Source organism: Notechis scutatus, chromosome 1 (genome assembly GCF_049901735.1).
Source record: "Notechis scutatus isolate UNSWTSFEM ecotype Mainland chromosome 1, rNotScu1.2, whole genome shotgun sequence".
NCBI classification, from domain to species: Eukaryota; Metazoa; Chordata; class Lepidosauria; order Squamata; family Elapidae; genus Notechis; species Notechis scutatus.
Genome location: NC_142009.1, coordinates 1,933,590 through 1,943,672, shown reverse-complemented (window position 1 = coordinate 1,943,672; position 10,083 = coordinate 1,933,590). Strand labels below are relative to the sequence as shown.

The 10,083-nt window shown below is 52.3% G+C and overlaps 1 protein-coding gene across 1 annotated transcript; it reads left to right on the top strand.

The window, feature by feature from the left end:
- Positions 1-1,728: 1,728 nt before the first annotated feature.
- Positions 1,729-9,101, top strand: TLCD1 (TLC domain containing 1). The gene is made up of 4 exons (XM_087955699.1): positions 1,729-2,131; positions 2,580-2,662; positions 5,316-5,398; positions 8,416-9,101. Exons 1-4 carry the CDS (start codon positions 1,941-1,943, stop codon positions 8,800-8,802), a joined length of 744 nt encoding a protein of 247 aa, XP_087811825.1. The 5' UTR covers positions 1,729-1,940; the 3' UTR covers positions 8,803-9,101.
- The last annotated feature ends 982 nt before the right edge of the window (positions 9,102-10,083 follow it).

Genomic DNA, 10,083 nt, shown 5'->3' with positions numbered 1-10,083 from the left:
AAAAAAAACAACTCAGAATGGAAGAAAAGGCTGCCTGACGTGGCACCTTCCAGTGCCCACAGCTGGTTGTAGGAGGAGCCGGAAGCAGTCTGGGTGGGCAGAACTGCCAGGAAGTTGGGCTTTAATTGATACCCTGCAGCCTTCCGAGGCCTGCCCTTCTCCCGGTGCAGGTCTAAATTCCCTCTAAAGAGGTCAGGGCAGCTTCTTCTAACCATTCCCCCTGATATTATGGTAAAAAACTCACCATGTTAAGTTTGGGGCTGGACTTCTGGCAAGCAGCAATTAATAGAATTCTTTATTTGGCCAAGTGTGATTTGTCTCCGTTGCATAAGCTCTCAGTGTACATACAAGCAATAAGTAATAATTTTTTTCCCCCCAAATTTTGTTCCTATTGTACTTTATTAATTTATTTGATTCTTTTTTTGTTAGTTTTTATTGGTTGTTTTTTTTAAATATGGTTTTACATTGTGTAAGCTGTCTCGAGTCGCCATGGGCGAATAGGCAGCAAAATAAAAAAATTAATAAATAAATTAAAATAAAATAAATAAGTGATAGATCATGATCCTAGTCATTGTAAAAATACATTCATCATAAAACATTAGATACCACACTTAACGATAGTCATAGGATACCAAGTAAGCAATCAACATAAATACTACTGGGATGCTAATGAAATAATTTAAATTGTAGGATACAAGCAATGAAGTTATAGTCATAAGAAGATACGGTGATAGATAAAATACAGACATTGCCTCTTTTATAATAAGTATATTTTATAGGCATACCTCTTTTCATTTCTGACTTTTTATTGTTGTGAGCTGCCTAGAGTAGTTCCCAACCCTGTTGGCATGATAAGCATCAAACTACTTTAACAAATAAATAAATGATCTGGGAACTTTGGCCTTTCTTTCCTTGGTGCACAGACAGAAGCACGAGGGTTTATTACGGTCAAAACCTCCAAATTTTCTGTGGGAAATACAGGTTGACTTATGACAGGGTCTCCAAACTTGGCAACTTGTGGAGTTCAACTCCCAGAATCCAACAGGCAATTTTAAAGACTTGTAGACTTCAACTCCCAGAATTCATAGCTTTCATAGAATTCAGCATAGCTGGCTGGTGAATTCTGGGAATTGAAGTCCACAAGTCTTAAAGTTGCCAAGTTTGAGGACCCCTGAGTCTTACGACTACAATGGAGCCCAAAACTTTTTCATTTATCGACCGTGTCACGATGCAGCAATTCATGTAACAACCGCGGCAAGAAAGGTCATAAAACGGAGCAAAACAAAAGTGACTCAGGACTGTTCTTCACCCTTACGACCGTTTTGCAGCATCTGTCTGACGGTCACAGGATCAAAATTCGGATGCTTGGCAACTGACGCAAGATCCCAGGGTCCCCTGATCCCCTTTTGCGACCTTCTGACAAGCAACAATCCAACGGGGGGGAAGCCAGATTCCCTTAACAACCCTGTGACTCACTTAACGACGGCAAGGATTTCCCTTCACAAGAAGGTCGTAAAACAAGGCAAAACCTCAAGCCCGGCCACCCTTCGCAAACTCCATGAAACCATTTTTCTTGCTTGGCCACAAACCCCGGATTTGGAAGGAAGTTGGGTTGGAGACGACAAGCGGGAATGGCATCCCGGGCGCACAAGCGAGCCAGGATCGCCCTGCAGCGCCCACCCTCCCTCCCTGGATCCCGCGCAGCCTGCCCGTCCGGGGTCCGTCGGAGAAAGGCCGGCGCTGCGCTGCGCTCGACGGCTGCAACGGCTCACCTGCGCTGCCCCGGGGCACGGGCCAGCCGGGCACGGGCCCCGCCCACCTCCCCTGGGGGGGGAACCACCCTCCCGGGGGCGTGGTCGGGGCGGGGCGTCGGCTCCTCCCCGCGGGAGTGCACGTGGGCCGGAGCGGAGGGCGAGGCGGCGGCGGCGGCGGCGGCGGCGATGGCCCCGTGGCTGCGCTCGGCCGGGCTGGTGGCCGGCTCGACGCTGGCCTTCGCGGCCCTCCGGTGGGCGCTGAGCCGCTGCCCGCTGCCCGCCCACGTCCGCCGCGAGGCCACGCGCACCTGGCGCTGGAGGAACCTGCTCGTCTCCTTCGCCCACTCCGTGGTGGCCGGGCTCTGGGCCGTCGTCGGGTGAGCGGGGCCCCGAGGGCGCCTCTGGGCATGGGCAGAGCGCCGCCGGGCAAGCGGCTGCCCACCCCCACCCCCCACCCGGCTGGGCGCGCGGCGGAGCAACGATCGCCCAGGCTTCGAAGCGGGACCCCCGTCGCCCCTTCACCCAAGGGGGGCAGGGCTGGCATCGGCTTGTCTGACGGTTGCCCAGGACCCCCAAAGGAGCTTAATTTGGGGTGGGGGGCGATCTTAGCTCTTCTTCCCAGCTGGGCTCACTTTCTAGAGATGCCTCTTTGCGGGAGTGGGGGGGCGGGAATGCGAAACTCCGGTTTAAGGTGTGTTGGGAAACCTGGCTAAGAGGGTGGTGTTTTTTTTTTTTTTTTTTACTTTCTTCCCCTCCCCTCCCTCAAGGGAGGGGTCTTCTCCTCTTTTCTGCTGACACTGTGCTGCTCCCCCTCCCCCCCTCCAGGTTGTGGCAGCTGCCAGGGGCCTTCGATGACCTGGTGGAGACAACCTCCCCTTCGGTTCACCTGTTGCTGTGCTTTTCCACAGGTAAGAAGCCTCTTCAATGGAGGGGGAGGGGGTGTCTCCAAGGGGGGTGGGGTTTCCTAGAAACTCTGTTCGGAGATCTGTCAGAAATAGGGTCTTCCCGCTTGGGCAGGGGTTGGACTAGATGACCTATAAGGTCCCTTCCAATCTCTGATGGTCTGTTATCTGTTTACGGAATGTATCGGCTGCCAAGGGGGCCTGCATAAGCCCACTGACACGCCCACCGTCCCCATTTAATCGTACTCAATTATTATGTATACACTTATACCTGTTTATACTTATATATTTATATATTTGTTTTCTCACACATCCTTGACAAACTGAACTAAATAAACTAAATAGAGGTACTTGTTGCCTTTCACAGCTTTTAATACAGAGGCCTCCAACCTTGGCCACTTTAAGACTGGTGGACTCCCAGCATCCCCCAGCCAGCATAGCATGGGGACCTTGGAGGTCAACTAGTCCAACCCCCTGCTGAAGCAGAAAATCCTGTGCCAGGAGGGTCCAACTTTGGAACTTTAAGACTGGTGAACTTCAACTCCCAGGGAGTTGAAGTCCACGGTGAGTTGGCAGTGTTAAAGTTACCAAATTTGGGGACCCCTCTTTTAGTACTTAAGCCCACCAACCCACTGAAGCCCACCAACTTGTCGTGGCGCCACTAAGAAAACCTGCTTTTTGGCAAAAGGGGTTTTTGGGACCTAGGAGGACCCAAAGTGGGCTGGGGGGGCAAAAGTCCCCCACCCTATACACCCTTCTAGCGTGGCCTTGAAAAGGCAGCGGGGTCTGGGGGGTTTGCTGTGAAAGGCCCACATACGATCTGCTGTTCCGGGCACAAAATGTTGTTTTAGCTTTGGAAAGTTGCTGTGGAGCAGAACACAATGGGGGCATTAAAAGCTTTTGTACAGTTGCGTTGTTCGTCCCACTCCCCTCCAGAGAGCTGCCCTATTCCTCCCTCTGCCCCCCCCCCAAGCTTCACTTTTTACAATGGCAATGCGAATTCCTGGGTATTTTGGGGGGGGGCTACGTGGGGGGGGGCTTTTAGCACAGCTGGGAGATCAGGCTGGACCGAATTCTGTGCGGAAGATGGAGAGGGAGGGGGAAGTGGACTTCCTTGTCCTCCCCTGGGTGCAGCCAGGTGAAAGCGGGGGGGTTTGAGACACGGGCTTGGAGGAATGGCTGGAGACCCTCAGCTAAGAAGTAGGTACAGGGACCCCCAGCTTGACAACTTTAAGACTTGTGGACTTCAACTCCCAGAATTCACCAGTCAACTATGCTGAAGTCTATGAAATGTTATGAAAGCTATGAATTCTGGGAGTTGAAGTCCACAAGTCTTAAAAGTCGCCTGTTGGATTCTGGGAGTTGAAGTCCAGAAGTCTTAAAAATTGGCTGGTGGATTCTGGGATTTGAAGTCCATAAGTCTTAAAAATTGGCTGGTGGATTCTGGGAGTTGAAGTCCACAAGTCTTAAAAGTCGCGTGTTGGATTCTGGGAGTTGAAGTCCAGAAGTCTTAAAAGTTGCCGAGGTTGGGGACCCCTGAAGTAGGAGACCCGAGTTCGAGCCAAGTGGTGATTTAGGGGCCCCTGCCTCTTGTGTAACCCAGGAAGAAGGGAGAGTAAATCATTTCTGAAAAACACAGTCAAGAAAACTTCATGGACTTATTCTTGAGGCACTGGCCCTGAGTTCGGATTGCGACAGATGAAAAGAGAGAGAGAGGGAGGGAGAGGGAGAAGAATGCCCGAAGGGGAAGGCAAGGAAACAGGTTCCTGGTTGAACGACACTTGAGTGACAGGCGATTTGGGGATGGCTGGCTGGGCCCCAGCTGGTTCTACTGGTTCTGTACCAGAAGCTGCCCTGCAGTTTGTTAAAAAGCTATTGATTTCTTAATCCCAATTTCTATGCAGGTGGTCCTCGACTTACGACCACCACTGAGCCCAGAATTTCCATTCCCAAGCAAGACAGTTAAATGAGTCTTGCCACACTGTACGACCCTTCTTGCCACTGACATTAAGTGAATCACTGCAGTTAAGTCCTCAATTTACAGCTGTCCGTTTAATGACCGTTCAAAGGTACAGTGGCACCGGGAGGGGGGGGGCAAAAAAGCCACTCAGGACTATTTTTCATGCTTTGCTACCGTCGCAGCATCCCCCGTGGTCATGTGATGCTAGGCGAGTGACTCATATGTATGACGGTCCCTGGGGGGGCGGCGGGGTGTCACGTGATCCACTTGAGCGACCCCCTGACAAAGCCAGATTCACTTAATGACAGGGACAGGAAAGGTGGTAAAAACAGGGAGAAACTCGCCTCACGCCACTCCCTCGCCCGTCAACGGAGACTTTAGGCATGGTTGTGGTCATAACATGAGGACCGTCTGTATCTCCTGCTCTCCCCATAAGCCAGACCGAGCTGAGCTCCAACCCAAACTGACCAAAGACTTCTTGGAAAAAGCAGATGTACCTTGAAAAATAATAATAATGAATGGATGATGGAACCTCCATGTTCAGGAGCAATCTACCAGGCTCTACCCAATTTTGCTGCTTTTTTTGGTGGGGGTGCTGCCAGCGGCCTCTGTCCTGTTCTCACAAGAGAGGGGTGTGTGTCCCCCCCCCTCCAGATCCATGTATAAACGCGGGGCTGCCTCTCCTCTGCTTCCTCCTAGGGTATTTCATCCACGACTCTCTGGACATCATCATCTGCCGCCAGTCGAGGGCATCCTGGGAGTACCTGGTCCACCACGCCGTGGCAAGTACTGGGGGGGGGGTGGCTGTGGGGCAGGAGGAGGGGCTGGCCAGCTTGCATGCCAGAGAGTCCTCGACTTGCAACTGTCATTGAGGTCGTAAGACGCGATGGTCGTTAAGCAGGTCATCCCATGATTGCAAGCAATTTTTGGAGTGGGGGGTGGGGGGAGGGTGTCAAGGCTCCGGCATCCACCCCCATTCGAATCATGAGTCTCTAGCCCAGGGTTGGCTAACCTTTTTGGCCGAAAATGGCACGCGCGCTCGCATGCCAGCACCCAGAAGGAAATGCGCGTGCCCGCCCCCCCCTATGTCCCCTGTGCATGAACGTGCGATCCCCCCTGCCGCCCCCTTACCTGCACTGCACATGCGCGCGCCTCCCAGCTGGTTTTCAGGCCTTTTTCGGCCTCCCAGAGGCTCGGGGAAGCCTCTGTGGCCTTTAGAGGCCGAGAAACGGGCCCGTTTTGTCACTTCCTGTATTTCCATTCCTCCCCACTGGCGCCATGTCTTTTCCTCCTCCTAATCAGGCGGATCAAGGAGAGGAGAAACCTGGAATGAAGGAGAAACTTTCTGACAGGGAGGACAATTAACCAGGGGAACTGCTGGCCACCAGAAGTCGTGGGGGGGCTCCATCCCTGGAGGTTTTAAGGAAGAGACCGGACAGTCAGCTGTCTGATATTGGTATAGAGATTTCTGCTTGAGCAGGGGACTGGACTAGAAGACCTCCAAGGTCCCTTCCAGCTAATTCTATTCTATTCTATTCCATTCCATTCCATTTCATTTAAATTCTGTTCTATTCTATTCTCCTTTCTTCCTTCTTCTCTTCTCTTTTCTTCTCCTTTCTTTCTTTTTTCTATTCTATTCTATTTTCCTTCTGTCCTTCTTCAATTTTATTCTATTCTCTATTCCATTCCATTCTAACAATTCTAATCTATTCTATTCTTTTGTATTGTATTCTATTCTATATCCCATTCATCCATTCTAAATTCCTATTTAAATTCTTGATCCCTATATCCTATTCCTGTTCTATTCTATTCTATATTCTATTCTATTCTATTCTATTCTATTCTATTCTATTCTATTCCATTCCATTCTATTCCATTCCATTTCAATTCTGTTCTATTCTAAATTCTCCTTTCCTTCTTTCTATTCTATTCTATTCTATTCTACTTAATTTCTTTCTTTCTTTCCATTCCATTCCATTTCTATTCTGTTCTATTTTATTCTCCTTCTTCTTCTTCTTTCTTCCTTCTATTTTTTCTATTCTATTCCTTCCTTCCTTCTATTTTATTCTATTCTCTCTCTTTCTCTTCCTTCCTTCCCTTCCCTTCCCTTCCCTTCCCATCCTTCTTTCTTCCTTCTATTTTATTCTATTCTCTATTCCGTTCTATTCCTATTCTCTATTCTATTCTTACTATGGGATACATCTGATTCGACTTGATTGGATTCTCATTCTTCCTTGGTTATCGTGTCAGAAACTCAAAGTGTCAAAGCATATCTAAACCTCTTTCCTCCTCCTCCTACTTTCCCACAACAACCACCCTGGGAGGTAGGATGGGCTGAGAGAGAATCATGAAAGTCCCCCAGTTGGCTTTCATGACTAGGGCAGGACTAGAACTCACCATCTCCCAGTGATTGTCCAAAATTCACCCAGCTGGCCTTGATGCCCTAAGGAGGAAGTAGAATTCACGGTCTCCTGGCGACTGGCCCAAAGTCACCCAGCCGGCCTCCGTGCCTAAGGCAGGACTAGAACTCGCCACCCGCTGCTTCCTAGCCTGGGGCCTCCAGCACGAGGCCAACTCCCTTCTGTGCTTCTGTCTGCCAGAGGAGCCACCTGTCAAGAGAACCAGGCCCAAAGGCCCTCAAAGAGGAAGCGGTTTCCCCTGCCTGGAGATGCTAGAGAGGCCTCGGAGGGCCTTGAAATATGCCAGCCACGGAACAGGCCGTGGCCTCCGCAGCTCCAGAGGGAGGCAGGAAGGGCAGGGAAGCAGATTCGGGAGGGGGAAAAAAACCAAGAGAGAGAGATCAGAATAATGGGAGGGGCCCTGGGAGGTCTTCTAGCCCAGCCCCTCTTCTCAAGTAGAAAACCCTATACGCCCCTTCAGACAAACGGCTGTCCAGTCTCTCCTTAAAAGCTTCCACCCACAATGTCTGGTGGCAGGCTGTTCCACCGGTTCATTGGAGGAGGATGACTGTGGGGTCCTTGGTGCTCTCTTGCATATGTTCCATGACCCAGCTAGGGAACATCATCAGGGTTAGAAGGGAGGGGGGGGTTGTAGAGAGGAGGAGGAGGAACAGAATAACAAAGCAACAGAGTAGGAAGGGACTTTGAAGATCTTCTAGTCCAACCCCCTAATCAAGCAGAAGACCCTATATACCATCCCAGACAAATGGCTGTCCAGTCTTTTCTTAAAACGCCTCCAGTTGGAGCACCCACAACTTCTAGTGGCAGGCTGTTCCACTGGTTAATTATTGCTCTGTCAGGAAATTCCTCCTTAATTCCAGGTTGCCTTTCTCCTCAATGACTTTCCATCCGTTGGAGAATAGGTGGACCCCCCCCTTCAAAAAAATGGGGGGGAGGTCTTCTCTTTCCTGGAAGCGCCTGAGCCAGTGGTGGGGTTCAAATTTTGTTACTACCGCTTCTGTGGGCGTGGCTTGGTGGGCGCGGCAGGGGAAGGATATACTGCCAAATCCCCCTTCCCTCCCCACCCCACTGACCTGCTTTCCAGCTCCATTCTCCTGTACAGGGCAACTCAATGGGAGGCAGAGAATAGTGGGGGTTGGTGGGGCCAGTCAGAGGAGGCATTGGCCAGTTCTCCCAACCCCTCAACATGTCCAGTACTGGTTCTCGAGAACCGGTCTAAACCGGCTGAATCCCAGCTCTGGCTTGAGCCAAGGCTAGTGAGGGGGAGGGGGCTCGCCGGTCCCGGGCTTAGCGGGGGTCAGCCTTGACCGATCTAGAGGCATCCGCAGGGCTCCGATCCCTGGACTCTTCTGACCCCCCAAAATTTGGTCCCCTTGCAGGCCGCCTCTGGTTTACTGTCCGGCGTCTTCCTGAACCGCTTCGTGGCGGCCGGGCTGCTCTCCATGTTCGTGGAGGTGAGCAACATCTTCCTGACCCTGCGCATGATGATGCGGCTGGGCAAGCTGCCCCTCCCGATCTTCTACGAGGTCAACAAGTACCTCAACCTGGCCGCCTACTTCCTCTTCCGCCTGGCCCCGCAGGCCTACCTGACCTGGTTCTTCGTGCGCCACGTGGAGATGCGCGGCCAGGGGGCCTTCCTGATGGTCAACCTGGTCCTGCTGGACGCCATGATCCTGATGTACTTCTCGCGCCTGCTGCGCTCCGACTTCTGTCCGGGCGGCCACCGGCCGGGCTTGGACGATGAGAAGAAGTACCTGATCGACTGAAGGAGAGAGGATGGAGAGGACGGGAGCCGAGGTCCTCGGTCCGGCTGTCGTCGCGGCGTCATGTGCCTTAAACTGCTGAGGACTAGAGACTTTTGTCGGGCGGCCGGAGGAACTGGACCCACAGCTAGACCCGGTTCCAAAGGAAGGGTCAAGGAGCCCAGCCTGGCCCAAGCCAGGCAGGAGATGACCGCAAAGAAACAGGGAGGAAGAGGAAGGTGTTGGAGTCTGGGGGTTGGTTCTGGCAGGTTTTTGGGGGCAGGAAAGGATTATTTTGTGCATTAAATCTATTTGTAAATCTGATCCCACTTAGTTGAGGTACTCCTTGGAGGGGGGGGGAGAGGATCTGGCGGGGGGGGTGCAGCAAGAGGAGATCCGGTCTTTCGGGTGGGGTGGGGCATGCTCGGGTGGGATTCTACCGGTTCAGAACGGTTTGGGCGAACTGGGTGTTACAGCTGGTTCACCAAACCAGTATTTCAACCGACCGACTGGCCCCGCCCTCCCTTCCCCCAGGAGTCTCCACGTGGCCCATTTTTGATGGAGGCAAGTACAGGGTTCGCCCAGAGGCTCTGGGAGGGGAGGAAAACGGGCCTTCTGGAAGCCTCCAGAGCCCGGGTGGTCTGACCCGAGCCTGGTTCAAATCAAACCAACAGATTGTTCATAAAAACAAACCTCTTTTACTGCGGCACTGTGAATTCTGTGCATTCACAGCCAAGAGTCATTCCAAACTAATTGTCCCAGATAAGAACAGGCCCTTCCAAGGTTGCGAGAGGCTGCCAAGAACAAAAGACTTAATTGCAGGTAAATATCCCAAAGCCAGAAGTTTCCAAAAACAAACCAGAGGATTAGAACTCTTGAGCATGAAGAACTTGTTTGCTTCCTGCAAAGAAGCCAACCCCGAAGGCTGGCTTTTATCCCTTAAGGGAGGGGCCATGACCTTGCAGCCTTACTCCCGAGTCGCCCGTGCTGCTGCAGCTGCTCTTCCCTTCGAGCAGCCCTGCGCGCACACGCACTGGGCACAGGCTCCTCGGGGGCCTCTTCCTCACTGCTGCCAGCTTCCACAAGCTCCGAAGGCAGCACTCCACCCCGATGGTCCTGGCCCCATCCCTGCCTCACACGCAGGCCCCTCACCTGAGTCCGAGGCCTCAGCCGTCCACACCTGCTGCCGGTGAACCACAACACTGGGGGAGGGTTCAGAGGTCTCCCCCTGGTCCTCTGGGAGGGCAAAAACAGGCTCTGGAGGCCCACCGGAAGCCAGGAACAGGAGGTTCTGGTAGTCCATGC

Bases quoted from the DNA above. Each gene is read 5' to 3' on its own strand.
- TLCD1 (XM_087955699.1), top strand. From the start codon at position 1,941: ATGGCCCCGTGGCTGCGCTCGGCCGGGCTGGTGGCCGGCTCGACGCTG. The intron at 2,132-2,579 runs GTGAGCGGGGCC...CCCCCCCTCCAG, and splicing joins GGGCTCTGGGCCGTCGTCGG to GTTGTGGCAGCTGCCAGGGG. The intron at 5,399-8,415 runs GCAAGTACTGGG...GTCCCCTTGCAG, and splicing joins ACCTGGTCCACCACGCCGTG to GCCGCCTCTGGTTTACTGTC.